General features: G+C 47.5%; 1 protein-coding gene across 3 annotated transcripts in view; it reads right to left on the bottom strand.

The window, feature by feature from the left end:
- The window catches only part of LOC144141544 (uncharacterized), a 49,335-nt gene extending 33,430 nt beyond the window's left edge, over window positions 1-15,905 (bottom strand). For all 3 annotated transcript variants that reach the window (XM_077673085.1, XM_077673087.1, XM_077673086.1), the window contains exon 1: window positions 15,640-15,905. In XM_077673085.1, the coding sequence (XP_077529211.1) occupies window positions 15,640-15,685 (46 nt within the window). In that variant the 5' untranslated portion in view covers window positions 15,686-15,905. The remainder of the gene's footprint in view (window positions 1-15,639) is intronic.
- Between the last annotated feature and the right edge of the window lie 7,946 nt (window positions 15,906-23,851).

The raw sequence follows: 23,851 nt of genomic DNA, 5'->3' as shown, positions 1-23,851 counted from the left end.
TACATACTTTAATGGCCCAGCGTTCATTGCTCTTTGGAGGGCTAACGACGACATCACGCGGAAAACTTGGCCAAGCCTCCAAGCATAACCACGCGTAAATTTGGTCGAACCAAGAATATGCAAGCTAGGTGGGGCCGCAGCTTCGCTGTTTGCCCGGACTTCGCACCACTAGTGCGAAGCTGCATGCCCCAATCTTTTCTCTCACTTCATTTCACTCTGCGGTTGAAAATCAGAGTCGGGGCTCCGATTTCGTAATCACAACACACCGTCTGAAGCCAGTCATTCAAAAGCGGAAAAATGTTGGCTAAATAATTAGCGCCTAACGACCACGTAACAGCGTTAAACGTGACGACCATGTACCATAAGCTAATCGCCAATCAAGAGCGTTCCAATGCAAAACTTCCTTCTAAATAAATAACTGTTTCAACAAAAAAAGAAAAACACCAAGGAAATTCGTCACATCATAACGTTTCTCATAAGGGTGTTTCATCGCTTGCCACAGGCTATGCTAGAATGCCCATCCAGGTTCCAATTCTGTAATTATCACGCGGAAGCGTGTTAAATTTCGTGTCCTGGACTAAGGATACTTCCACCGGCGGGCTGCCCTAACATCTGCACGTGACGCTCACTAAGAAAAGTTCTATCACTCACTCACAACAGCTTACCTACAAAGCAAAAGGCCAATGCAATCGCATGCAAGTCAGCTTTATTGCAGCGCCAGCAAGCAGCGCTGTGATGGCACAGTGAGCGGTGTTGCCAATTGAGCAGTACTTGAAACAAATGAAATCGCTTCACTCGGAATATCGCTTTATTCGAAGGGTTTCATGGCCTGCAGTAAAGTGCATAGAGAACACTCAATACTCGCCTTGAATAAAGTATCGCTTATAACGAAGCCAGCTTCCTGCCCCGAGTACGAGAATTTCTTGTTTACGCCTGACATGCGACAGCCACGGCTGGTATACTGTACCTCGGTGGTTTAAATTACGGCCTCCAATACGAGGCTTCGAAAATTTGGTCTCTTTATGCCTGTCCGTGCCTCGACTCGCCCCCCCCGCCAAAAGCTACAAGAATTTTTGAACAAGTAGCTTGCATAGCCAAAACCTTTCCGAACCAGTAAATCTGGAAACATACTTCATGTGAACATTGTTGAGCAAAAAAGAAAATATTAGGTATATTTGAAGCAAAAAATCAATGCACAACTGGTAATCGCACTGTTCTTTTAGTTGAACATAGATGTGTGCCTGATATTTGCGATAGCAAATAAAAAATACGCGTTGAAGATAATATTTTGACCCAAGAATAAAAAAAAGAGCTCGCGCGAGCCTGGACCTTGTGGAAGCTGTATCCGATATCCACCGGACCACCATACGTGGCAGAGGGATGCAGGCGTTACCTCGTACCGACGGAAAAAGAGAGCCGTTATTGTTATTACACGCTATTTATAACCGGGCTGTGGTTACTGATGACAATGGAAATTGGCCACCTTAGCACTGTGCGCCACCTGGTGGCATAAACATAACTAAATTACACAGCACAACATCTCCTTCTCCCAAGAAGGGGCAGCACACCGTCACTGCATGCATGCAATGTCTCATAAGTCATATTGGGCAAGCCACGCAGGCTTGAGTCAGTCTCTGATGGATGAACATAAGTGAATTACACAACACAACAGCAGTGTTCCTAGTTCAACAGTAACCAAACCTTCCAGTAAATGGCGCGTAAGCAGCAGAACGCGGGAAAATTGAATTGCTTGCTTGTGCAAACCTCCTCCGTGTTTATAGAGGGAGGAGCTAAACGGGAGGGTGAGAGTGTGACGGATGGTTGTGTGACGGAGAGTGTGAAGAATGGAAAGAACCTAAATAAAACCGGGAACAACCCTGCGCCAGTTAGGCTGTAGCAGGTTAATGCCAATTAGAAGGGGAAAAAATGCACCATCTTCCCGTAGGGGAACCCTGAGTAGTATGCGAAGTTCCCGACTGAAGTTCCCGAGTAGTATGCGAAGGTCGACTGAAGTTCCCATTGGTTTTCAGTTCGTCGTTTCCGTTGACGTTCAGCTTCGCGTGCCTTCGTTGTATCAGTAGCTTCTTGGCGTAGTTTGAATGAGTGAAGGACATAAGGCGCGTTCGTAGCACATGCTCCCGTCTCGGTTTGTAGCGCAGTGGGAAGAGCGCCACGTACCTCCCGTTGCGGCCAGAGAGTCGTGGGATCGGAACCGGGTGCCGCCTAACTATTTCTTTTTATAGTGGACTGCGCTGACGTCAACCCAAACGCTGGAGGGGCTGGATAGACGCGCATGCACAGTAGAGTGCGGACGACGGACAACGACAACGACAACGAGGGAGGGAGGGACACAGCCCCGAGCATGAGGTGCTTCGCATCTAAAAAAAAGAACAGAAGGCCAGGGCTCCAAGGGCGGGAGAAGACTGTCGTCTCTCGACGACATTTGCAGCAAAGTGAGCAGATACGCAACTTCTTTTAAATACGAGTCTTCCTAGGGCTACTTAAACCTAGAAATTTTGGTCTGTCTGTCTGTCTGTCGGTCGGTCTGTCTGTCTGTGACTCGATTCAGCCACCCCGACAGAGTGAAACGAAGTCTGCGCGATAGTCTTATATACCCACAGCCAAATCTAAACGTCTAAGTCCGGTGTCAATGTTCATACTTGTCGGCATTGTTGGACAAGAACAAGACATTACGCAAATGTGAGGCAGCAAATCAACACATAAGGGATATTTACAGGGTTCCCTTATAAAAAAATTCATAGATGCTTGAGTTTCGCGAAATGAAATACTACATCTCGTGCAGAAAAAAAAAAATGCTCACTGTCGCCCGCACCACTATAGCTTCTGGCGGCATTTTAAGAAATCAAGCGGCAACAGTTACGAAAGGTTCCACTAGATAGGTTCCCGTTCCGCTTGGGACACTCGTGGAAAAGGGCAACGTGGTTCTATAAACGTCGAAGTAGGGCGCCTCGATTCACGCGCGTCTCCGCCATACGGCAGCGCTGGCATCGAGGCAATCCAAAACAGCCAAGGTAACCAAACAAAAGAGACAAGGCAGATTGAAACAAATAAATGGAGAGAAAACTGGAAGCTAAAACGTCGTCAGAGATGTACAGGGCTGAGAAATTGAACATCAGAAAGGAAACTTTCTACGATAATTCCCAGGGCAGGGCTTTGCTTTTTGAGGCTAGAGCAGGTTGTTTGGGAACCAAGAGCTTTGTGGGGAAGTATTCACAAAATGATGGGGTATGTGTGGTCTGCGGAAAAGAAACAGAAACTATGCAGCACATAGTGTTAGAATGTGAGGGTATCCATCCAAATCTACATGAAGGGAATATTGGGCTTCCAGAAGCCCTAGGGTTTAAGAGTAGCACAGAGGAATTTAATTTCAAGGCTGTCGAGGCGACGAAAAGAAGATTAGAATGGTGGTGGACGAAAAGCACAGAGGGGAATATTGCTTAGGACAGTTACTACCTGTAACAGAAAAAAAAATAGTTTATGCCTAATTAGCTTTTTGTGCCTGCCCTAAGCAGCGCTAGTATTAAACCAAGGGTATAAAACATAGGTATATTAGTCCTTTTTGGTAAGATGACAAGTCATCACCCCGCTACAAAGGGGAAACCAATAGCAATCAATCAATCAATCAATCAATCAATCAATCAATAAAAAAAACCGGCCTGCAGCATTGCAACGCGGTAAATTTAAATTGACCTGAGCAAACCTTTAGCTGCGGTTTACCTTGGGAGGAGCGCGACGTCGCGCAAGAGGAACAACATGAGAGGTGAGCGGGAAAGCGGAGGGAGGCATTTGCTTGGCAAATGTCGACAAAGATTATCGTCTTTTGTCAACATTTGCAACGAAAGGAGCAGATACGCGGCCAATTTCTTTTTTTTACAACCGTGCCTCGCGTGAGCGCGCGTGTCTTGGGGTGACGGCGCCCCCGGAACTTGGGAATGGGGCGGCTTCGTGTTCCACGTATGCGCGAAAGGGTGTGCGATGGAGCGCTGTATGGACTGTACACAAGCTCTGTATGTCAGCTGAACAGACAATGCAACGGCACATTGAGAGGGCAGCTCAAAGGGCACTGTAGCAAGAAACGCAACAGGGCGTCCGAAAGGCTACGAGGACACTCAAACACTCCTTATGATGCAGTGAATGCGAAATCATTATTATACGATTGCAGGACGTGTGCTCTCACTGTTATCATTATCATAATCATCATCACCATCACCATCACCATCACCATCATCATCATCATCGTCGTCGTCGTCCCTTTCCTGTGCTGCCCCATTTTCCCAACTTAGGCCGTACACCATCATATTTGTAATGAAGTTTATTCAATTGAATTCAATTTTCCCGCCTTCACACAGCTTGCGGGCAATCTGTATGGCGTCTTTTCCTTTATTTTTTGTATTTCTTTTGCTCGGAGCAGAGCGAGCCTACATCATTTGTTTTAAAGTTTGTTTTTATATCGCACCTTTTTGGCACCGTTTTAAACCCGTTGTTTTTATTTTCGACCGTAAAAACCAATCCAGATTGTATTCTTAACTTAAAGAACGCTGGTGCGCTTGGTTACGTATTCGTGTTTCCCCTTAAACACGCCTAAGCTTTCCTTTGCACTGAACAATGTGTACATGCACGACTCATGTCAGCAGCTTTAGTAGTTGCAACGATGTTGCCTATTTATACTTCATGTGCAGCATTCTTCATTCTTTTAGCGGGCGGCCATCTTGTGTTGCAACCTTCGGTCATTTTGTTTGTCGTCTGCGTACCAGGAACGCGTTATTTTTTACCTACCGAATTTGCTTATTCCCTCACTTTAAAAGAAGGCTCGAATAAATTGCCAAGGACAGCGCGACGGTTGCTGTCACCAGGCAAACATTACTACAACATCTTGTCCTAATTATACGCAGATTCGTTTTTTTTCTCTAGCCGTACTCCTATCTAACCAATAAACATTGACAAGCGGTTTAAACGCTCAGGGTCTAAGCAGCGCCGTTTTTGTTACGGCAAAGCTGCCTCTTTTCTTGAGAGTATGATTCCTTTTGCGCAGAAGGTATTCATTTTCTGGTGCAGCTAATTGGGACTCTTTCCGCGAGACAAGTGGCTCCTGATGCGTTGAGTCGCCTACACCCATAATTTAAGGGTAGCTTATGACTCCCATTTAATAACTCTGCTTTCTGACATAAATATTTTGTTTTGTCTGCGACGCGCGCGCACACACACAAAAGAAGAGCACGCACTTTCAATCTTCCTTTAAAATACATCACAGCTAAAAGGGAACACCGTGTGCATGCGTTTCAGAGGCGACTGCACGCAAAAACCTGTCAACTTTTACATCTATTACGCATTCCCGTGAAGCCGCAAGCATTGTGCATTGAAGAAAGGTAGAAGAAGGTGGGAATGTCGTCGGTGGAATAGGTGGCATTCCATAATTATTCACTACGGCATAACGATAGTCGACTTCAATATAGGACACAAAACCAACACATCCGGCGCTCTCGATTTGAAAGGAGGTGCTTCTGAGAAATATGGCTGGTTGTCCTGACGCACAGCAGAGTGCAGGAACAGCGCGAGAAAGCGCGCGCATCGGTTGCGTTCAGCCGAACGCCGATAAATCATACCTTTGAATGCGGCCGCAGGAGCGCAAGCGATTCCAGTGAAATGGGAAGTTGCCGGGAGATAAATCTCAATCGTCCGTGACTGCCCGTGAAATTTATGCAATCTTCGAAAAAAAAGGTACTAAAACTAAACCTGAACGAATGTTTCTTCCATACGCAACCGAAGGGAACGAAAATGAAGCCTAAAGGATATTTCCTGCATCCGAATCAGTATACGTTCAGAGTCGTCCACTACGGAAGGGAAGACGTGGCCTATTGGTGAAGTTTAAAGGCTCCATTTTTTAGAATAAGCGAGGCGAATTCCGTCTAGCACGCGTACGCTGAATACAAAAAATTGTGGTTGATTCCCCTGTCATAGGAACCAGTAAAACACGAAAGTGAAATGTGCAGCGAAATCTGCAGCTGAGCATGATTTGCGGGTCGGCGGCTGTCGTGTAGGTGTGCTTGGCGAACGACATCCTGCTGGCGGGTCGCTTCGCCAAAAGTGTACTGGTGTCATTTCCGTGACGGATATGACGTCAGTGAAATCTTGGCGTATCCGGGCATAAAACACTTTCGTGTTAAAATATAAAACCCGAAAACGAAGCCGAAGTATAACGTACTCTTTACTACTAAAGGTTGCTTCACCGCAACAAGACCCTGTGTGCAGGGGTGCACCCTTTATAGGCCGCTTGTTTCGTTGAACTGGCGTCACTTCCGTGACGGATATGACGTCATGGAAATTTTTATGTCTCCTGGAATAAAACACTCTTCTGCTAAAAATGGCTTCGGTTTGCTTGAGTCTTGGAAGCTTGCCGCCTAGCTGTATCTACTGGATTATTGGGTTCACTCTTTCGCTTACACTGAAAGACACGCGCAGACAGCCCAGCAGGCGCTCCATCGATGGCAAGACTGAGGGACAAAACGCCGGCCAAGAAGCCGTTAAACCCCCGCCTAGTCACGTCGTTCGCTTTCACTGAGGCGAGCGCACAGACGGCCTAGCCGGCCCTGAGCGATCAAGCGCATGGGAAGCAGCCGTTTCATGCTCGCTTAATCACGTGGTACCGGAACAGCGAGGATACCAGAGATCGAAGTGATCAGAAAGGCGCAGCTTGTGTACTGGCACCTGAAGGCCCCTCGCGACGCGATGGATGACCTTGAAAGATGTAGCTTACATGATTTGAAGCGCAACAAAAAGAACACGGACGAAGAAACAGAGTAGACGAAACAGGCGCTGTCTCGCCTGCTGTCTCGTCTGTCTCGTCTATCTCGTCCGTGTCCCTGTCTTGTCACTGTCATGTCCCTGTCTCACCCCTGTCACTGCCCCTATCTCGTCTTCTCTGTTTCTTCGTCCGTGTTTTTTTGTTGTTGTTGTTGTTACCGCGGGAAATTGACCAATTTAGAGGGGTCTAACAAAACATTTTTTCTGTGCTATACATATTGGTTAGGCACTGATTTCAGTGATACACAATGCAGACGATTCCACTCGCTTTCCAACTACACCAGTTTTAATAATGTTTTCATAAATAATTATTGCGGAAAAAATTATTGAATTTGAAGTTTTTGTCCAGGCGTCGAAGAAAATAAAAATAGTAAGTTGTGTATAATAAACCACCACTAGTAGAAAAAATTCAGAATATACATTTTGTGGGTAAACATTTCGAAAACCCGCCCTAGAAAAAAAAATGAGTTGCGCGGTACAATTTGTCAGATAAAAAAAATGTTAGCCTGCGTGGCGCCCATGCCTTGGGGTGAAGCCCAACCACTATTTCAAATTTTGCTATTTTGGATGGTTGTCTAGAAGAATGCTGGCGGGTTGACATTATTAAATGTCCCAATCAGCCTCCACATGATGTAAAAACACCTTGTCAATGATTATGACCAGCACAATATTGAAGGCAAGCAAGTGAAGCGAAAAAATCCGCTTGGAGCTGCCAAACTCTTTGGTGGATGCTTGTTGACGTTCTGATCGTCACTCATCAGTCAGGACCTTCATTTGCGGTTTATTATCACGTTCTGACTCACTATGGTAGCCCTGCTTGCAGGAATAAGGTACAATGCGCTATAATTGTGCCCAGCAAGATTTCACCAAGCCGCCGTCGTGCTATGAAGCAAGTTCAGCACTACGAGCCTAGTACATTGCACAGCCACTTAACAATTTCAAAAGAAACTAATACAAGACTGTTGGAGACCTTGTCAGAATAGACAGTTCTACTATGCAGCGACACTAGACCTCCGGAAATACCCTCGTATGAAACCTAAACTGGCCGGTAAACAGCTGGTGGTGTTCAAGGCCAATTGGAAGCATTCTCCTCGTCTGAACTGATACCCGACGACTTGGTGTTATCCTTTGACTTTCAGCGGAAGCTCTTATCGCAGAAGTAGGGCGTACATAAAGTGGAAGCACGAGCAGCGTGCTTGTTTCGAATAACAGTAGCGGGCAACGGAGGCGCCATGGCAAATGAGCTTGTAGTTGGACAGTACTTGCACAGTAGCGCCCAATATGAATTTTGCAACGCAAAAATGAAACCGAAACTGCTGTAAAGTGGCTGAAAATGCCAGGCACACTCGCTAGACATGCGGGGGACCAGCAGAAGTAAGCTCTGGCAGAATAAAGCTGCCCTTTCTCCGAACCCAATATCACTTGTGAATACCTGGTGTGATATTCAAGTAATTATCACCTCTCAACGCAGTCAGGTTACAAAGCTGACAACATTATTTGGTACTTGATTCGCCAGGAGCCTTTTGGCAAAAAAAAAAAAAATATTATGATAATGCGGCTTAACTTGTATTAACTTGCCTAACTTCGATCTGTATCCTTTTTTGTCAAGTGCAGCACCCACGCCCCCTTCCTCAGAAACACATGCACCTCAGCTCGCAAAAAACGCCGTCAAAAGTATCAATGTCGCCGGAGCGGGAAAATTCAAACTGATTCTAAAAGTGCAGCGTCTAGACTAACCACTGGCCGCATTAGGTGTACGAGAAACGACTACAACATGTCGCAACAGCAATATCAATCATCGATCACCGGTGATCGATTTGAATACGGGTGGTAACGAAAGAGCTAGGCATAAAGGCTGCCAGAATCGAGACCCTCGCTAGGCTTTCGCAGAATAATATAGTTAGGAAATGAGGGGCTCGTTCAGGAAATACAGAAAGATGGGTCCGCAGTCTACAACGCCCAAGGAGGCAAAGGGGTATTGTTAGGCTCTATTTTTTTACTATGGTTAGTGAAGTTAACATTTTTTTTTAAATACGCAAGAAAGAAAGAAAGAAAGAAAGAAAGAAAGAAAGAAAGAAGGAAAGAAAGAAGCAAATAAAGAAAGAAAGAAAGAAAGAAAGAAAGAAAGAAAGAAAGAAAGAAAGAAAGAAAGAAAGAAAGAAAGAAAGAAAGAAAGAAAGAAAAACACGCGCCCAGAGCGGGGACCGAACCTACGCCTTTCGATTTGATCTCGAATGCCTTACCAATTCGGCTATCTGGGCCACTCTTGGCACGTGTTTTTCTTTGTTTCTTTCTTTCTTTCCTACTTATATTTAAAAAATTTAACTTCACTAACCATAGTTAAAAAAAGAAGAGCATAACAACACCCCTATGCAGCCAGGTTTAAAATGACAGGTAGAAGACAATAACCAACAAATTTATTATGGTTAACTTAATACTATGAGGCGCGCAAGTACAAAGACTAAGCAGCAATCACCCGAACGAAGCACAGTTGGTTCTGGCGCTCTACGCTGCGGTTTCGCGTCGTTATTTCTTATTTTTAAAATTTCTGAATGTGTATTTACACGCGGTGCCCTTGAAAAACGCGTCCTCACCCAACATTATCTGCAAGAGTGGTGATTACATAAACATCTGTCGCGTAAATACAATATTGAGATTGCTTCTGATTGGTGTACGCTTGTCAGGATAGATCTTTCGTTGTATCCGACAGAAACCAACCTCGGTACATCCGGGCACCACCGTTCATTGCAATGCGGTGTAATGCGGTTCATTGACATGAGGTATTTGGGATGTTTTAGTAAGCGCTTTGTGAACTAATATAGCGCGTATGCATGGCAGTTAAAAAAACGCTCATCATGGACTGCAAATACTACGCGATAAACGATAGCATATGAAGCTGCATAATTATCGCGTGATGTGCGACTTAGACATGTCTGCGTTTGCAATTGAGAATGCTTTTTGCTTGTATACATGTGTGCGCAGGAAACTCAGCTAGATTAGTGCACTAATCTATAGCTTAATTTGAAACTGTTAAATGTGCTAACTCCGCTATTTTGTTTTATTTTGTAAGATTACTTTTATAGTTTGTTATTTATTTAGTTGTTGTCTTTTCTGTTTTCAATTTCCGTTCAATTAATGAGCTCGATTTACGCTTTTTTAAAGGTATTAAGTGCCAATCATGCACTTCTATGCGAAGAAAGGGGTTCGGACGGTTCCTTTTCACGATATTTTTATACGCGTTTCCGTAGTTCTTTTCAGCGCTTTTTTAGACTTTCTTTTTTGGAAGAGGTGCATAAACGCGCATTTTTTATTTTACAATGTAGCTTTTATAATATAATTTCTATTTTTGGTTCTTTTAAGATTTTGTGTGACCAAATCTCCATTCACGCCATTATAATGATTAATTAAACGTGGTAACTCTGCCAATTATAAAATTTTAAGCAAATGCGCAGGGCGTTACACTGTGGGCAGGTTTTATGATTTTTTTATTCGTGTGTCCGTCATTAATTTTTGTCAGGGCTTTTTATTCTTGTCTTCGCTGTGTGCGGGAGATGTATAGAACTCATAGTTTTGAATTCATAAGTTTACCTTTATAAATTCTTTGTAACATTTTTGTTTTAATATCCCGTTCGATCAATTTCCCCTATTCGCGCTATTATAACAATTAAATCTGTGAACCACGACAATTATTCATTTCTGTGCAAATGCAGGGCGCCACAAGGTTCGTATGTTTCACGTTTTTTCCCACGCTTTTGTCATTATTTTTGCTGCTCCTTTATTTTTGTCTTTGTTTTGTCAAGCAGCTGTATAAAATTTATATTTTTTAATTTGTTAATATCACTTCTATATTTGTTATTTTTCTACTTTATGTACTTTTTTTTCTAAATTACGTTCGACTAATTATCTTTACCTACACTTTGTAGCGATAAATTATATTAACTCCACCAATTCACATTTCTGTGGAAATGCAGGGCTGCGCATTTGGTGCCGTGCGTGGGGCAGTTGGCGCTTGTGTACGTTCGCTCTAGAATCAGCCAACAACGATAAGCTGCCCTTTTTCTGAATGCGATTGTATGCCTCATGACATAAATCGTATATTACAGTGAAATGTTGGCTTCCGCTTCGCGGAAGAGCGCAAGAGAGGGGTGGTGGGGTCCCTTTATGCAACAATCGACCTGCAAGGGCGGAGGAGGCCTGTGCCTCGGAGGGGTCGAGTTCTCGGCTGTTCCAATGAAGGACACACCCATTACAGGTGTTCTGTGTCAGCATCTTCCGCAGGAGCTGAGAACAAATGCGGCAAATAAACTCGCAAATACACTCGCGCCAAGACCAGAAAAAACTGCAGCGTTGATATGCCGCAAAGTGCCGCATAAGTTCCATTAGAGTATTATATATATATAATACCCATAGCCATGAAGCGTTCGGTGTATGCCGTGATGGGAATACCCGCGGCCTGTTTGTAGGCTTTGCGTATTATGCAGTCAATTTTGCATTGTTCAGCTTTTTTGGGGTAGAGGTATGGAGTGACATACGTGATACGGCTTATAATAAAGGCTTCCACTAACCGGATGAGGTTGTGCTCCTTAAGTCCATGGTGGTGGTGCGCAATTCATGAAATAAGACGGCTTATTTGTAGTGAACTTGCAGAGAGGGCTTTGATGGTGTCCGTATTGGAGCCTTATTTGTGAATGCGGAGTCAAAGAACACGTATGCACGGGGCGATGGGAATAACGCGATCTCGTGATGTGAGCTGAATGTCGGGAGTACCTGGACTATGTCGCTTGCCGGGAAGACTGTAGAGAAGAAGTTCGGACTTCTGCGGGGAACACACCAGACCGCGTACACCAGCGTAAGCTTCCACTATGTCGACAGCAGTGTTGTACGGAACGGCGTTCCAAGGAACGGCGTTCCTGGAACTGGTTCCTTTTTGGAGGAACGGAGGAACACCACCGTTCCATTAAGGGTCGGTGGAACTGTAACGGTAACTCGTTAGGTGTTTGAAGGAACGGCAGGAACGGCGTTCCTTCTGGAAACGTTACATTGCTAGGATTTGGCTGTTTTTGAGGTCAAGGCTCGAGCATAAAAACCCACAAGTAGCTACTGTGTTTCTCTTCCTACAAGCTGGCGAGTTTGCCCGCTCGCCCTTCAGCAGAACGTGCTTCCTCGAAAGTCAAAGGCAGAAGAATATTCATGCCGTGGGCCGCAGCTTGTGCTTGCTTTCATGCCGGTTGAGCTCACGCGGCGTTCAATGGGTGAATAGCGCAGCCGCGAGAATGCCTTTCACCTTTAATCGTTTGTCTGGAGAGGCCAGGATGCGCGTCTGGGCGGCAGAATTATTCCCTGCCGGGAAGTGCTGCAGGTCCCTTGAGAAACCACCGTATCTGTATATTGTCAGGGGTAATTACCGCACTAGTGCGCGCGAGGCGCGGGTGCGTTGCTGTCTTGGGAGCTGCGCTCGCAGTAAGGTGATTCGAGGGGTCACCGGGTATCGATAGGGCTGGGCACGCCGCAGTGTCTCGGGATGCTGTACTGCTCGAAGTTACAGAGTACGCACGCAGTTCGTCACGGCGCGGTCTCTCACCGGTCTGGCGGGAACGGGTCGACGGGAGTGCCAGATCCTTTTGTATTGCACGCATCGTGTTGACAAAGGACAGGAATTTCGTCATTGTTGGGCATAATTTTGTCGCATGGTATGGACAATACCTGAGAGAGGCCGCCTGAACGTGGACGGCCAGCCTTCTAAGGTTCTTTAGTGTGTCGGTTTCAACCTGTGATTTGATAATTTTTAGTGTAGATATTTTTTTACGCACGTGATTAGGCTCCGCGTTATTTATTGTGCTTTTCCCTTATGCGTATTTCTAACCAAAGCAACTGATTTGTGCGTCGTGTCCACATATTTGGCTATCTTTGGTTGTTTTTTAAATGCAGAGCATTTCAGTAAACTCACGATGTCACCCGCGTTGACGTCCGTAGTCCGCACCGCACCCCTCCCTACTATATAAAAAAAAAATACTATCCGGCGCCCGGTTTCGATCCCTCGACCCTGCGGGCGGAACGCAATGTACATGGTGCTCTACCCACTGCGCCACAAAGCCGACACAGAATGGGACGATACGAACGCGCCTTATATCGTTGACTCATTCAAATTACTGCTGATGAGCGCTCTCTCGTCAGCAGTTGCCACAAGTGCAACAACATTAACGTAACGCAAACTACTTAACGTCGTGCGCTCCCGGAAATGCTCTACATTTGATCGTGCCCCTCGCGAGGGGGATGTTTCACTGCGTCTTCTCTCGGTCGCGGTACCCGTGGCGTCATCTGGCGGAGGCGCGGCACAACTCTTAGCACTTTCTTTGAAAAAGCGCCTCTAAAGCGCGGCAAATCTGAAATAGGGATGACGCGCTTACGAGGCAATCCGCCGACGCGGCTTTCTTCGAAGTGTTGCAGGGCTTGGCACCCCCTTTGCAGTGAGTCGCGCAGCTCGGAGTCGGCGTCTGAATCCCCCAGCGCTCTCACGGTCCATTCAACCTTAAACGTAAAGTGCCGCCAGGCAGGCTTAGGGTTCCTAACGCACTCCACTGCGTCCACTCTAGCCCTCCACACAGAGTTATAGCCCAATGACCAGCACGCAGTCTCGAAGCGTCTTGTTTGTGCTTGCTTTCCCTTCTTTTATCTACTACCCTGATTGTGTTCGGTATAAATTGTAATTCTTGCGCGTAGATTTCATGTGTGACTACGCTATTGACTTTTTTTTTTCTTGTTATCGCCTCCCTACTTAAACATGTATTGTGAACTTCGTAGCCATTATAGCCATTACTTATTGTGCTGTGTTTTGTTACTCGCATATTTGTGCTTTATGATCCGCAAAGCTTCACTTTTGCAACCCCCTTACTCAATTCCCTGCAAAGGGTTTGTAAAACATTTTAAATAAGCTGCAATATTGAATAACCATTCATTAAACGCCTATCTATTGTTCTTTTCAACACGGTTTCTTAAGCAAGAAATCTAATTCTGTTCATGCATGTTAGTAACCTTCTCTCTGCAGATCTGAAGCTCAGTAACCTTACCGCGCATTTGTAAGACCGAAGCGGAAAGGGCCCTGTGTGTTGCACCCATAATAGACGAACCATAATCGCAGTTAGACATGTCTGGAGTTCGTCCGGTGCTCCCTGAAAAAATTCGTCCAGGAGCGTTTCTTTGGATTCTTTTTATCTTCAGATAATCTGCTGCCAGCGGTGTTCCCATTCGTATAATATATGCGTATAATATAATGTACGTACCTCGGTGTGAGTTTTAGATTTCTCATTGTATTTTGCCTCAGGATTATCAGACACCATACTTTAATTTAAAAATGATATGTAACGTTAATGTAACGACACGTTCCATATTTCTAGGTGGAACTGGAACGCGTTCCTTTTGCAATAAAGGAACTTGTAACAGGAACTCGTTTCAAAATTGGGAAAGAACGAGGGACGAGCTTGCGTTCCTGTTTTAGAGGAACCTGTACAACACTGGTCGACAGCTTGTTGCAGGCGGTCTTCGATGTGCACGTCGCTGCCTCCAGCCGTCCATATCGTGATGCCATCAGCGTATAAATACATGCCGGATTGAATAAAAATGGTGATGGAACCAATCCCTGAGGGGTGCACGATTACCCAGGTAGATGGTAGCCGTTTCCATGCCCCCAACCCCAAGTTTCGCCGTGCGGTCCGTAAGGCGGTCCGTGTAGTCGTACGTTTTGGGGCCCACATAGAGGTCTATCAGTTCGCTTCGTACCAAAGTGGGAGCGATTTAAGTCCTTTAAAACATCTCGGATTTCTTTATTTGCCTATGACGAGGAGTAGAAGCTTCTCCGTCCCCGACATGTTGGCTCCCACGACAACCGTCAATCGCTCCTTACAGTGCTTCCCGCAGTGGCAGGGTTCGCCAGAGAAAGTAATCGTCTTCTCCAAAGTACACCGTGCACAGACAGAAACTCATATTATCTTTGTGCAGGCAGCTTGGTGCGGGACTTGAGCTGAGGGCTGTTTTGGGTCCATGGTCCGGTCCCAGTCAGGCTACACGTGCAATCAAAGCTCTTTTGGAGTTTCTTCGGAGCACAGAACTGGACAAAGTTTTGTGATTGAAAATTTTGGCCGCATCAAATGACATCTTTTCGTCTTCACGTTTTTTTCTTCTCTTTTTTTTTCTTTTTGTTTTTCTTCTCTCGTTTAGCGTAGCAAGCCAGCCCGATGGCTCGGCTAACATCTCTGGTCTCCATTGAAGTTATTCTCTCTCTCTAATCGTCTTCTCAGGCAACATCTTGTAAAACAAGCCAGTCTCATCACAGTTGAATATGTTGTCTGGGGCGTACTATCAGATTGTTCAAAATCGCATCGTGCCGATCATGCCCGGCACATCATGCCGGACGTGATCGGCACGATGTGCCGGATGTGCCGGACAGATATGTGCCGTCTCCGACAACACTGCAGTTAGCCCTGCGCACAAATTTCCGTTAAGTAGTATTGTAATTATCAGCCAAACTTACTAATTGCCTTCCTCGGTGCTAAAACTCCTAATCTTCTATTCTAACACAAAAATCAGCCTCGCTTACAAAACGAAAGAAGACAGTTCTGCCCGTTTTGAGAACCACACGACATTTATGACTCCTGTTCAGCCTTGGAATTTGGACAAGACTTCGCGAAAGAAAATTTGGGGACGCAGAGGTCAGTATGGTTGCAATGAAATTCACGCGGCAGCCTTAACAAAAACTTTAAATAATAACACCGCACTGTTAAGAAGAAACAAGTACGCTTGAGCAACAAAAGCGATCGTTACCTGCAAAGCACGTCAGTCGTAGCGGTGCCGCCAGGTCTGACGACATCGCCTGGTTCCTGCAAAGAGCGGGGCGAAGTCGAGAAGAAAAAAAAAAGTGACAGGCTATGAAGAACGACGCGATGGAAAGTTGTCCGCAGATGCGTACGCGTAACGCTCAAAGCTTGTCCGAACACATGTCCGTTCAGCTTTGACGCCGAAGCGAAGCTCTGCGGAAACGTGCTTCCACGAAGCCGCCGCGGCGCACCGATCCGTATACCGCGCGCAAGCTCGCGATCTCTCACGCGAAAAGGAGGTATTAGGTAAGCGCTTGTTGTAGCGGCACTTTCAAATCAACGCCCTTTCTTCTCCCTCAATCGCTTTCCCCCTCCTCGTCGCCGCACGTTACTCTCGTTTTCCTCGTCGCGGTGGGGGCCGCGCCAGCTTGCATACTTGCGCGGACTTAAACTCTGCGGGGCCTGTCAGCCCTTCGTGAAGGTGATTAGCTGCGGCCGCTGATTGTGCGTGCTCGCCGCTCAGAGAGCCGGAAAGAACGGCCCGAAGTTCGTGCGCTCAATATTTCTTGACGCGGATTTTTTTCGGAAGGCGTCACAAGAGCAGCAGCGCCGATTCATCGGGTGGATTGAAATTCCAACAGGAGAACGTGAGGCATTTCTTTTGGCGTGCGCGTTTTCTCTAACTCGTAGCACCCGTTATGAAAACTCGTCTTCCTATTTTTCGGGCTCCTTTTTTAAATGCAGAGCATTTCCTTAACTCACGATGTCACCCGGCGTTGTCGGCGTGCCTCGGCGTCCGCAACAGCCGTTCCAGGTGCGCCCACTCCCCCACTCCTCCTCTCCCGCATCACGCTACCCTCCTCGCTCTCAACAACAGGTCCGCACCCCTCCCCCTACACTATATAAAAAAAATAATACTTACCGGCCCCTGGTTTCGATCCCACGACCCTGCGGGCGGAACGCAAGGTACATGGTGCTCTACCCACTGCGCCACAAAGCCGACACAGAATGGAAGGCTACGAACGCGCCTTATATCCTTGACTCATTCAAACTACGTCAAGAAGCTGCTGATACAGCGCATTCACTACCTGTGGGTGGAACGCGAGGTACATGGTGCTCTTCCCACTGCGCCACAAAACCGACACAGAATGGGAGGCTACGAACGCGCCTTATATCCTTGACTCATTCAAACTACGTCAAGAAGCTGCTGATACAACGCATTCACTACCACCAACTCCCCAAACACTAAACGTTAACGCAATACACCCACCCCCTATGCGACACATTTACTCGAGTCCCCCTCGTGGGGAGATGGGCCCTTTTTTTTAATGTAGTCCTTGTTTAGTTAATAATATAAGCTATGTTTATCTTGTTTTAGAGTTGACCGAGAAATATATACAGTTAAACCTGGATACAACGAAGTCGACAAAAAATCGCATTTTTTTCGTAACATGCAGGTTTTCGTGACATGCAGGTTTCGAGTTAAGGCTCCCGTGAATGAAGCAGCAACTAAACCAATATGCTAGACATCAGTGATGGTGAACTCACCCTTACAGGACTTATTTCACAGCGAAAAAAATTAGCAATGGCTTAGCTCGGCTATGCCAGGATATACGTAGCGTGAGCTAAGGTTCAGCACCCGTACTCCAATTGGATTGGATTTCAATCCAACACAATCTAATTTAATCCAATCCAATCCAATCCAAATCAAATGAATCCAAGTCAATCCAATCCACGATAATCCGATCCGATCCGATCCGATCCAAATCAATCCAATGCTTCTCGCGCTTGCGCAGAACGGCCCTTCACGGCACACGCGAAACCGCTCAACCTCGGCCAGTGTAGCTTACGCTACAAAACTGCGTGAGTTGCGCTGGCTGCCTTTCCGAGAACTTAGTCACTACACGGCACTCTGAAGGACCAAGGTCACTTACCCTTGTATTCGCAAACGCAACATAAGTATCACTTTTGCCTTTCGACACTTTTCGATGCGTTGACCCGTTTCAATGACCAAAAATGTATGCTGAATGCGCCTTTCGGGAACATGATGCTCTTTGTCGCACTCAAAATTGTTGAGAGGGTGCCAGGTGCATAGGATACTGTACCGGGTGTCGAAGTTCTTCTTTCTCGCAGGCGGAGACGCCATTTAAAATACGAGTTTGTCTTGAAAAGACAAAATTTTACGCTTTCAGGCCAGAACTCGGCGCCGACGAACCGACCCCCCACAAATGGCAGTGGAGTGACGTGCGACTTCACGCCGACAGGCAGTTGTGGCAACTAACCGACACCGCACTCACACTGGAAACGCACGTTAGTTGGTGGTGAAGGCGAGGTTCGCTAAATTTGTGCATTTCTCGATCCAGCCAATTTTTCTGAAAAAGTGTCAAAAAATTGATTACTAGCCTCTAATTCGTTACATCAAGGTTAACTGTCGCAACTCCTTCGTTACATAGAGGTCGCAAACACATGGATTTCAAAGAGGCCGGCAATAGGGAATCGAAACACTTCCTTAAATCCAGGAATTTGTTACATACAGGTTCGTTACATCCGGGTTTAACTGTAGCTGGCAACCCGTTGGCAACAGCGACAGCGGTAATCCCGCTGCTTACGAATACCGTACCCTCGGTATTCAATTGCGTGGAATGCATGCAGGCAACCAAGTGTGCGCCGCCATATCTGTGGCCAAGCGTCTGTTGCTAGGCGACGTTGTGCGCACGGCCCGCAGGTCAGGCACCCCTCTTCTCCATGCAACCGTGGGAGTGCGCCCGTGGCCTCCGCACCGCCGGCAGCAAATCGCGGAGGCCACGGTGCACCGTCACTCGTTACATCGGGCTCCGTGGGATGGCGGAACTTGTCCAGCTAACCACGACTGTGAAACACGACTGTGTTTCACGTTACGAACTCTTCGCCGAACACAAAGAATTGCGTCGAGTTCACTGTGAGTGCGATTAATAACATCTCTGTTGGCGCCACAGTTTAGAATCGGATTGGAACGGAGCAGATGACGCACGCCGGTGTCTTTTTTTTCTTCGGCGTGCGGCCGCAGTGGCCCAGGCTGCGCCGTGTCCGTGGCGCATCGGTCATGTCTGTGGCCGTTTCCAGTGTTGCCAAGTGGATAAATTGACCGCTAAACTTTTCAACGAATACCGTCTATACGTTGAACTGAGCTGCCTTTCGCACGAGTGCAGATTTCTTCGCGCTAGTGTTATAGCCTCGGTATAGACGGGCCACGTAATACCGCCCTGTGACGACCAGTGTTGCCATTTTATCGGGGGTTTTATTTTTTACTAAATTTAGCAAGTTTTGAGTCTGGTGGGGAAATTGTGTGCTTCTCGACTAGGGGACGTCTATTCGCAAATTTTAGTGTTTCGGTATTTTCAGACCAACTTCGCTGGTTTTCAGCGTATCCAAGGGAAAAAAATGCATTTTTTTTAGTCGTGTTGCTCCGTCGTCTTGTGTTTATAGTCGTCTTTCTGGCTTCTACAAAGCTCCGGCGGATGTTGTCCCGCCTGCTCGCGTGAGCTGTTTACAGCACCTTTTAAGCGCGTGGCCTGCGGCGTCGCCCGAAACAAGTGGGACCACGGCCGGGCTGGAAGAGCGGCAGCCGCGCACTTTCATGAAAGTGCGCGCTCGCCGCTGCTCCAGTCCGGCCGTGGTGGGACGAGCCTAGTTCTCGGCGCCACCGCAGCGGCGCCACTGCTACGGGTGTCAATGTCAATGGCTGTCAATGGCACAAAAGCTACCACTATGGTTATTGTAGGCGGCCGATGAGGCGGTGCGGCCGAGCCCACGTTTATTTCGGTTGCGTTGGCCGTGCCATGGTCAGGATGAGGCGCGTAGAAACGGGGTGCCGTTCCAGACCGGGTGCCGGGTGCCGAGTGTCCTCCGTGCCAGCTGGCCAATCTGCTGATGATGATGGTGGCGCTTAAGAAGATGATGATGATGGCGCTACAATATCACTTATCGATATAAAGGGAGCCGACGACAATGTAGACAGAGAGCTTCTATGGAGCATACTTTGGCGGCAGGGATTAGGCGATGACTTTATACAGCTATTTACAATGAGTGCGAGGTGCAAATCAAATGGGAGGACCTAAAGTGCACCGAACCGGTAGTCACAAATAGAGGTTTAAAGCAGGGTCGTCCTCTGTCGCCATTGCTGTTCATGCTGTACATGGCAAGGCTAGAAAGAAAGCTTGAAGGTAGTAAAATAGGTTTCAATTTGTGTTATAGCCGCAAAGGACAGGAAGTGGAATAACATATCCCGGGACTGACATATGCAGATGACAGTACTACTAACAGATAGCGAACAGTGTCTGCAACAGCTCACAGGTATACATGCGGGGAAGAAGCAACTGAACTGGGGTTAGAGTTTAGCACAGCAAAGTCGGGAGTTCTGGTTTTTAATGGTGACGCCCGTAACTAATCGGTATTCGTTCCACAAGCAGTAATAGCGTGGGTAACGAAATATAAATATCTGGGCATATGGATAAACAAGGTCAGGTGTATCTAAAAACTCATGAGGAGCATTCTAGAATGAAAGGCAAAAGAAACGTCTCTGGCACAGAGCACTATGGGGATATAACTGTAGCTGACCAATGAGGTTGTAGATAATAAAAAGAGAATGTCAGTCTTCCCCGTTGATACGGCAAGCTGCAGGAAATGGGGGAAAGCTGGTAGAGAAGACGCCACCCTTTTATCGATACCCTAACGTGCGCTTAAGGAAAGTGCTGCGACCCGCCGCGGTGGCTCAGTGGCTAAGGCGTTGCGCTGCTGAGCACGAGGTCGCGGCTTCGATTCCCGGCCGCGGCGGCCGCTTTTCTGATGGAGGCGAAAAGCAAAAACGCCCGTGTGTGCGAGATTTCGGCGCACGTTAAAGATCCCCGGGTGGTCAAAATTAATCCGGAGCCCTCCACTACGGCGCGCCTCATCGCCTGCGTTGCGTCGGCGCGTTAAGCCCCACAATCAATCAATCAAGAAAAGTACTGCGCTCGCATCGGCTTCTGTCCGTTGCAGGTTACCCAAAGTCATATAAAGCGCCGCGTCAAAAGAAAACGATGCGCGGATAGCATGCGTATCGTCAGCCCCACGCAGTGACGTTGCGGAGACAGGGAGGATTGAAGATAGCGATAACGAGTTCCAGGTTAGCTCGCCCAACTGCGCGTTGCAAGTGGTAATCCAGTATTCAAGCATGATGGTGCGCGAGCTAGGCGACAAACACTGCCGAAAGTACGCCCAAGATTTCCGGACGCGCTCGACCAGCGTTTTCACGCGGTTGTCTCTTGTACTCGAGGACGTACCGGGTGACGTTTGTCTGACCTGACACTTTCAATGGAGCCGCAACGAATAAGCTATCTCGCCTGGCGAACCAATGATGACACAAGAGGCACATCGGCCACTGGGAGCAACAAGTCCGACGAAGCCATTACGCATGCGCAGTGACCAGGCGACACGAGAAGGGCTCAAGCGGCACTTCGCAATTGCATGCGGACGGAGTTGATATACAGCCGCCGTAAGGAACCGTGGCGTGTGCAGTTCGGACACAAAGAAGTACGCTCTACTAGTACTGCAGCCCTCGAACGCGACGGCGGCGGACCGGCCATGGGGCCTACGTTTTCTTGTGTCGGCGGGTGGTGCTGCCATCTTCATGCGTATAGTGCGGTGTTCCAAGTGCATGGCCGTTTTGTGGTGACTCTTCGACGAATCTGGTGTTGTGCGCGTTTCGCGTCGAGCGGTGCAACAGGCCTTCGCTGGAACTTTGAGAAGACGGCTCTTGGAACTGCGACGCACGAGAGGTTTGCGCAATTAGCATTGTCTGTGCTCCGTCTTGTAGGCGAGTGAAGAGCGAAACACATACGCGGAGTACGACGGGTTTACACATGCTTTTTTTTTTTTTTTTCGCTCACCGTAATCGGTCAGGCAGCCTGGTTCCTGTCGGTTCCTGGACCTGTTTCCGGAGAAAAGGCGCGCCGTCTTCCGTACATGCTTCGCCCTTAAGAAATTGCACATGAACGGAGTGTCGTGTTGACAGTTGTAGGTCTTGTTTACCCGGAAGCTGCGGAATTTCGATGCCAAGGAGTGATTCATTCACCAGTCCCTTCAAATCAATTCACTAGGAGTATACGTGGCAGTCCGGAAAAGGCACCTTCGAAAGCTTTATGACAGTAAACACTGATCGCGCGCCGCTCAGTGCACGCAGAGCGGTCTAGCGATGAGATGACAAACTTTCGTAGTTCGTACATTCGGCGGATCCCCTCCTCGAAAACGGTTGATTGCGCCGTTGTCTGCTGCGGTAGCTGCGTTAGACATCTGGAAACGATTTCAGAGAATACTTGTGCCGATGAGGAACTTTTTATCAAGCGCGAAACGTTTGCTTTTGGCTGCCCGATTGGGTAATAAAAAATTCGTTTTCCTTCGTGACGTCAATAATGCAGCAGGCAGCTGTGCGATAAAGCGGTTTCAGGGAGTGCGGCCGCTTGACGCACAAACTGCGAGAGCACGCTAGCCTCTCATCAGTGCGCTCTGCATGTATTGAGCGGCACGCGCTCCCGTGTTCACTGTCACAAAACTTTCGACTGTACGTAGCACGCCCAAACTCGTCCAAAAAAAGCGGTATATCTGAGGAAATTACACTCTGGACGAGTTCAATACCGCAAAAAAAAAAAAAAAACGTTGGCGACGTTTTTCCGCTATCTGGGATTAACCAAGGCCATTGATGTATTTTCCCGCTGAGCACTTTTTTAAAAAAAAGCCGTAGCTCATTCGTTATGTCCATATATGGACATAACGTATGTCCATATATGGACATTCCGTAACGAATGTTCATATATGGACATTCGTTATGTCCATATGAACATAACTTGTAGCAACCATTATTTTTATTACGATCTAGCCTCCGAATCAGGGGCATTGCGGACATATATTGCTAGTTCGCTCAGAACTTTCACAAAAAAGAAAAATAACTAGCCTCGAAACCAGCAAACAAATCACTTATTCTGCTCGCGTGTAGCGAACTTCTTAGGTATGGGAAAAGAAAAACTGGCCTCAAGCGGACAAATTTAACCGAAGCGGTCTAAAAATTTGGAGATTAGGTTTTTAAAAAAAAACATTTCTAGTGCCAGTGAATGCTGAGTAATTTTGGAGCGCTGTCTTCGGCGCATTGCAGACGCAACGGTCAAATGCCGTGTTACGGGAGCTCCAGATGTGCATCGATCGTTCGCTGTGCGGTGATTACCCCCGTCGGGCAAAACTGTTCTGGGGACGGGAGTCCCGTAGAGGAGCTTAACTGGGATTTTTTGCTTCACCTCCAGGCCATTAAAAATACTGCCGAAACGGGACGGCAGCCTGCATTAAATGGCCAAACACACGTGTCTGCCCACATGTGCTTGGCCTTACAGCCGCAATGCAACCACGCTAGACACGCGTGATTGCGACGTTGCAACCACCCCTCCCTCCCCCTCCCCCCCCCCCAAAAAAAAAAAAAAATCTCCGAGAAGCACTTCGAAGAAAAAGTGCGGTGAAGAAAACGTGAAAACATTCACTGGCAGTAATTTGCTCGCGTTGCTTTGGGAGCAAAATGAGCACGATGTTTTGAGGCAATTGTAAAGACCATAATCACTCTAATACCCGTGCCACACGTACACAAAAAATGGCATTAAGTGCTTAATGCCTTAAGTTTTACTGCCATTAATTTGCTGCTGCACGTTGTTGGAACCCATGCTGGCCATCGACGCTTGGACACGTGCGTGTGTTTACGTGCGAGCATTGAAGCAGCGCGGCCGGCATATCTTGTTGATGGCGCACCAGGAAAGAGCCTAGCGATTACCCTGCGCAGAAGTATGCGCGGTGGCTCGGATGATTCTTCATAACCGGCGTGCGCGCCAGCCCGGGGGGCTCTTTTTCTTGCTTGCTTGCAGGGACAGCTGCTGACGACTGCGCCGGACACCACCCCCGCGGAGCAAGGCCCGCGGACAGGACCCTGCCACGTTTGGGCCTTCTGCAAGGGCCCCCGGGTCTTAGGGGGCCACCTGTGGCACCGTTCTGCTGCCATCCGGGCCGAGCCGTGGGAGCCTCTGTGGAAGGCGGACGCCTTCACGCACGGTCCCTGTCGAGAGTGCCGGCGACTGCAGCTGAGGGCAGCCAGCGTCGGCCGTGCCGGTTTTGGAAGATCGCCACTGGCGCCCGACTGCACCCGTCAAGCACCAATTGTGTTGTGAGCG

This window comes from Haemaphysalis longicornis, unplaced genomic scaffold, assembly GCF_048455015.1.
Source record: "Haemaphysalis longicornis isolate Haplotype H1 unplaced genomic scaffold, Haemaphysalis longicornis Haplotype H1 scaffold_6, whole genome shotgun sequence".
Classification (NCBI taxonomy): domain Eukaryota; kingdom Metazoa; phylum Arthropoda; class Arachnida; order Ixodida; family Ixodidae; genus Haemaphysalis; species Haemaphysalis longicornis.
This window is presented reverse-complemented; position numbering and strand designations above follow the sequence as displayed.